Source organism: Castor canadensis, chromosome 16, assembly GCF_047511655.1.
Source record: "Castor canadensis chromosome 16, mCasCan1.hap1v2, whole genome shotgun sequence".
Classification (NCBI taxonomy): Eukaryota; Metazoa; Chordata; class Mammalia; order Rodentia; family Castoridae; genus Castor; species Castor canadensis.
This window is the reverse complement of record NC_133401.1, coordinates 31,143,723-31,150,435: the sequence shown is the minus strand read 5'-3', so window position 1 is coordinate 31,150,435 and position 6,713 is coordinate 31,143,723. Positions and strand designations below refer to the sequence as shown.

Below are 6,713 nucleotides of genomic sequence, written 5' to 3'. Positions count from 1 at the left end.
TTTGGGAAGCTGTAATTGTGGTTTATAAAAGAAGTGGAATCAAAACTACAAACTAAACTTCCCAACAATTATCTAAGATGATTTATGCTTTTGTAGCATTTCCATAATTATAACAGTACATCACTAACATTTACCTCTGTTGACATTGAGCTTATCTGTCACACATTGCTGATGTAGAACCCCAGCAGTTTTATACAACAGTGTAAGAGAAACATCCGAGAATGGAGAAGGAGAGAAAACCCAGAGGCTGGTCATTGAGGTTTCATGTACTGGGTTAGCGCTGAATGACGTAGAGTGTTACATAAAGGAGGAAACAAAACTACTTTGTTTTCTACAGATACGTTTTTCATTATTAACTGGGTTGAGTCAGTTAAACATAAAAATAATCAAGAATGTTTGAGCTTCTTCTCCACCATGCCTTGCTCTGAAGAACTATCGGCCGTCTCCCCCAGCAAGCGGCCCCGGCCTCCGGAGGAGGGCGGCATGCGGCTTCGCTTTGTGCGTCTTTCGGAGCACGCCACGGCCCCCACCCGAGGGTCCTCGCAAGCCGCAGGCTACGACCTGTACAGTGCCTGTGATTACACAGTACCATCTATGGAGAAAGCAATTGTAAAAACAGACATTCAGATAGCTCTTCCTTCTGGGTGCTATGGAAGAGTAGCTCCACATTCTGGCTTGGCTGCAAAACACTTCATAGATGTAGGAGCTGGTGTCATAGATGAAGATTATAGAAGAAATGTTGGTGTTATACTGTTTAATTTTGGCAAAGAGAAATTTAAAGTAAAAAAGGGTGATCCAATTGCTCAACTCATTTGTGAACGGATTTTTTTATCCAGAAATAGAAGAAGTTCAAGTGTTGGATGATACTGAAAGGGGTTCAGGAGGTTTTGGTTCCACTGGAAAGAATTAAAATTTGGGTCAAGGATAGAAAATGAAAAACATACTCTTTTTTCCTTAAAAATTGAGAGGCTTTGGTTAAATTGTTGGTGTTTAGCATCATTGTAAACTTAATGGTTTTAAGATTTGTAAAAATACTTCATTTTCCTATAGTTAAACAGAAAGATCGCGTAGAAATTATTTTCTTTTGTTTTCTGCAGTTGATGGTTGCTTGTAAATCTGCTTTGTGGTGATCTGATGCAACCATTTTAAAATCAGCTATACAATTAACAGATTTTTTAAATTCAATAAACAATACCTCTTCAGCAAAAAAAAAGAAAAAAAAGAATGTTTGAGGTATGATTGATTTACCAAAGGCCATATATATTTTCAGGTACATGTGACATATTTGGGGAAAAAAAACAAAAGTCTTGATCAGAAAAGGTATGAGTATTTCATTTTTTTAAATTATTATATACTGCATGGCAATATTAATGAATATAATAAGCTTGAAATATATTTTAAAATATGACAAAACCACAACTATTATATTTTGCAAATATAGCAATACACATAATTTGTTACATGATTTCACTCGCATACTAGATTGATCAGTATTTTCTACATATCAAGAAAGACAAGTTAACACTACTTTAAATATAAGAAAAATCCTTATATTTTGGTGTTGGGATTTTGTTAAATGGAATGAACAGGAGGATTCTGGGGTGCTACAGATATTCTGCTTATTGACTTAACCAGTAACTAAAATGATGTTAAGTTTATATAAAGTTACAAAATACACATGCAATGTAATTTTTTTCTCTATGCACGTTATATTATGAAATACAGAAGTACAGACAGGCATGATGCCAATGCCTGTAAGACTAGGACTCACGTGGCTGAGAAAGAAGGAAGAGTTTGAGGCCACCCTGGGCTACACAGCAAGATCCTTTCTCACACAAAACAAAACAAACAATAAAATTTAGAAGTACAAACTTTATGGGTAAATATGAAAAGTTATATTAAGAGGACAGGCATAGAACAGAAAGGTATATAGAAGTATAAGGACTATTGTGTATTATGAAAAAATAAAAAATAAAACATACACTATGTTATGCATAAAATTAAAACATCTGGTAATATAAAAATTAAGGTCTATTTTCATCCTAGGGACACAGAAAGGGACTGCTATGCTCACTTAAATTACACATTAAAATAGCTGAAGGAAAAGACAAAATGGTTGTGAATAAATTGCTGCCTTTTGTATATTGTAACACATTCTATCAGGAAATGATAAATCAAGAAGAAAATTACTAAGAATATAATGCTCACAATACACATCCATCCAGTTATTACATTATTGAATATTTATAAAAAATTTTATACATGGTCTCAAAAGTAAATCTATAATGAAGATCATAATTTTGCTGTGGAAATATATGCATTAATCTTCTATTAACCTTCTCGAATGATATCTGGAAAGAGGCACTACAGAAAATGAATTGAGTGAATATTGTCCAAGATATCCCAAGAAAGGGTACAAAGTTTGTTACAGTATAGATCATAAGAAATAAAATACTTCCTGCAGTGCATTGCTTAGGACATGATTGCCTCATCTCTCTAACAATGAGTCCCAAAATAGAGACAGAGTAGAATTATTTAGGGTCTCCCTAATGTACCAATTTTCTTTCTTACTGACTTAAGCACTAGCTCATTAAAAAATATCAAAGGTAAGGGTCTGGTGTGGTGTTTCATGTCTGTGATCTCAGCTATAGGAAAGCAGAGTTAGAAGGATCACTGAGACTGGCCCCAGGCAAAAACACAAGGCTCTTTCCAAAACACAATTAAAGCAAAAAGGGCTGGAGGTATAGCACAGGTAGTAGAGTGCTTTCCTAGGAAATTTGAGGTCCTGAGTTCAAACCCCTGTATCACCAAAAAATAAAATAAGATCAAAGTTTGCAGTGAAGACCACAATAAAATAATGCAGTTAAAGCATTTTCATAGCATGATCAGAAACACTTCCTGGTTGGGAGACACTGTAATAGACAGATCCTTTGCTAAGAACTTTCTGGGAAGCACCCTGCCCTCCTGGGACTACACACCTGAGAAGATTGATTAATTACACACTCTGAAAGAGGTTCAGACAGTCTTCAGTGTGGCATCTGCTGTATTTTATGACTTCATAATACTAGCAGACATGGAATTTCCCCCTAACTTGAAAAGTTTCCTCACATTGCAATTCCCTCTTATGATCAATGTTTCAAAACAGTGAAATAATTATAAGCAAAGACCTGCAATTACAATTCACACACTCTACAGAATAGAATTGTATAATCACATTTATAAAAGCACACACGGCGAATGTCTCCGTTTCAAAACTGAACCCTACGTATTTTTTGTTAGCATGTGTACAGACACTGAAGTTCTGACCTCCAATATTCATCTTGCACAATATTACCTCAAGCCTATAGGCTCCTCAGATTATGCAAATATTATAGATGTTGATATATTGGGTACTGATAAAAATATAGGAATCTCAGATATCATACAGAGTATTGGGTATAAAGAAAATTATTAGGTTATACATGATATAGTACAACATGAAATAGCAAAAATAAAGTAACATAATACAAAGACAATCTCACATAAGATGTAGGGATGTTTCATACAATACAATAAATAAAATCAATATAATATAATTAAATACAATACAATATAGTTTAATGCAATACAATACAATATAATACAATGTATTATAATTTAATATAATATATAATACAGGCACTAACCTATATCACTGCCATGCAAAAGGGCTGCAAATTTGACAAAATGGATTATTCCAAAATAAAAAGCTTCAGCATATCAGGAAAACAATTACCAGAATTAAGAGACAACCTACAGAATGGGAGAAAAATTTTTGTTAACTAGTCATGGGATAAAAGATTAATATCCAGAATATATAGCGAGTGCAAAAGTTAAACACCAAGACACTGGTGTGGAATCAAAACACCAAGACACTGGTGTGGAGGAAACAGAACCAAATGAACAAGACACCATCAGGACCTTGGGGTGACTACGGTAGAGAGAAAATAAACAAGAAAGTCTATGAAGAATTCAGGGAAAATCACCTTTTCTGCCAGCAGGGAGAAAAAAGCCTGGAGGGAGAATTGTAATATTGATAAAAACAAAGGGGGTAAAAGAAGGGAAACAAATTTCTGTAAGTGCAATGAAAGCTATCAGCCATGGGTTTGGACTATCAAAGAGTACCAAGATGGAACAGATTGAGTAGAAGGTGACAGAGGTGCACACCAGGATCAGATAGTTTGGGTGGGTCTGGCCTCTGGGGAGATCTTAGGGGAGTGGTGGGCATTTGTGAATGTGCTGTACTTGACTCTTGAGCCTGTAGGGGATGCTGACCATGGAGCCACTGGCCGAGACCATGAGGCCCAGGCACAAATCATCAGTGAGGCAGAGCATTAACACATACAAAGGAGTTGCCATTGTGCCAGAAACAAATCCCAACCAATAGCCAAAATCCAACCTCTCAGTGACATTTCTGCTCCTGTTAGGGGCAGTCACTCTCATGGTAATCATGACGTTTAGAAGCAGATGTACAAGCCAGCTGAGTGAACAGGAGGGACCAATGTACTTGTTGGCTCTGTTTCATCTTCATCCACCTGGTGTTGTTGGAGCTGATTGTGATTGCTTGGAAGCAGCTCAGGAGGTGCTTGATGTGCAGGGAAATCCCCTGGCCTGCTGTATAAAGGTAGAGAACAAGTTTGCACCCAATGTCATGCAGGAAATATTTCAAATCAAATGCTGTCATTGTCTGAGGGATTCCTTTTGTGATAATAGCCAAGGAGTTGGCAAAAGTCAAGTGTTTCACAATCATGTCTTTGGGTTTCAAAAATTTTCCAGTGAATACAGAGAAGACAAAATGAAAGAGAAGTGACCAATTGCCTCGTATTCCCAGTCCCTTCTGGAAGGAGAGTAAAACGCCCATTGCCAAGTCCTCAGGAATCATTCTCCTTCCTGCTAAAGAGTGATGAATGTATCAGGGTTCATAAGACCCTGAAGAAAAAAATAACAAGTCTGTGCTACATGTATGAAGGTGACTTAAATCAAATTTTTATCACTTCATGATATTTTTAAATCATTCCCACAGATGAGTATTTTCCAAGACTTTGTTGTTTATAGTAACAGATATTTTGTGTTATGTCAGTGTTACATATCACATACATTTAATAATATTTAATGTTTAGGCATTTAATGCTTTTTAAAATTTTAGGTATTTAATGTTGTAGGTAGTTAATTTTTCTCAAGTTTTAACAATTATGTTCTTCAATCCAAATATTTCTGTCATATAGTAAAAATGTTGTGGATTATTATGACTATTTCATAATACCCTTTTCAAAAAGAGCTTAATTTCAGTTAAGACTGGGGATGCAAATATCTCCATGTGATGGGAGATGATTACAGAATTTGGTCAATAATACCCCTTATAAAATATTGTGAAAAGATGCCAAGTTTCTTCCAGGTCAGGATTTTGAAACAGGGCATTCATCTTCATTGAAGTGAGAAACAAGACTATAATTGTTATAAACACTACAATTGTTCAAAAGTGCTATCATGTCAATATGATAGAAAAGAAAAAGCAAATTACTAATAAATAGTAAAATATTATTACTTTTCAAATCTGGCTTCATTATTTGTTAAAGTTAGTTAATTGAACCACAATTAGATTTGTTGTAAAAATTTTAATATAATTAATTATGAGATATATATAAATGTATTACAATTAATTTCAGCATTTCAGTTCAAACATAATTCTTAAGTTTCAAGTAATACATATAAAAAATTGGTGAACCTGAAGAAAGCATTATTTTAGAATGAATAAATGAAAAGATTGAATAAATGAAAAGATTATATAAATGAAAAGACACAGCACATTACTACTGTGAAATCTCATTATTCTGAATAAATTAAGCTTTTCCAAATTATTCTCCCCATTAAGTGAAATTTTAATTAGCTGTCAAAGAACTTTTAAAACTGAAACCACTATTTCTGAAATTCACATAGGTCAGAACTCAAAAGTTTAACAAGACAAATGGAGAAAATGTGTGAACCATGAATCTGATAAGAGTTAATATTCAGTGCTCATAAATAAACCTACAAATCAAAAGAAAAAAAATAAAGCTAAAAAAATTATTAAACTTAGGCACAGACTGGGCCTGATGGTGCAGATCTGTAATCCCGTGTCTTGGGAGGCTGAGACAGGAGGGACAGGAATTCAAGGCCTGCCTGGGTTACATTGTGAGACCCTGTTTCCAAACAAACACGTCAACAATGAGAATAATAAGAACAGCAAAATAAAATAAAATAAAATTGATTCAGGATATAAAGAGATTTTCTCAAAAAAATACATATATATAAAGAGATGTCTACATCATTATTTATTAGGTAATGCAAATCAAAATTGTAATGAGGGACTGTCAATGCATCTCAGTGGTATGTTCCTTGCTTACCATTCACAAAAAAATCATAAAACCTGCAATGAGATATAACCTCAAACCCAGTAGGATGGATAGTAGCCCAAACAAATAAGTGAACATACAAACAACAACATAAAGAGAAAATAAAAATTGCTTGTGAGAATGAGAAGACATCAGAACTTGTGCATGCAACATGGGAATGAGAAATGGCACAGGCAATGTGAAACACAAAGAAGAGGTTCCTGGACGAAACTGACATAGAATTAATGGGATCCAGGCACCTCACGTCTTACTATATATACAACTGAACATAAATCAGAGCCTTGAAGACATATTTCCTTATGT

At 34.6% G+C, this 6,713-nt stretch overlaps 1 protein-coding gene and 1 pseudogene across 1 annotated transcript; one reads left to right on the top strand and one right to left on the bottom strand.

Moving 5' to 3' along the window:
- Positions 1 to 413: 413 nt before the first annotated feature.
- Positions 414 to 864, top strand: LOC109674893 (deoxyuridine 5'-triphosphate nucleotidohydrolase, mitochondrial-like). The gene has a single exon (XM_074057854.1). It carries the CDS (start codon positions 415 to 417, stop codon positions 862 to 864), a length of 450 nt encoding a protein of 149 aa, XP_073913955.1. The 5' UTR covers position 414.
- A 3,363-nt stretch (positions 865 to 4,227) lies between these two features.
- On the bottom strand, positions 4,228 to 4,900 carry LOC109674891 (vomeronasal type-1 receptor 3-like; annotated as a pseudogene).
- Positions 4,901 to 6,713: the final 1,813 nt, after the last annotated feature.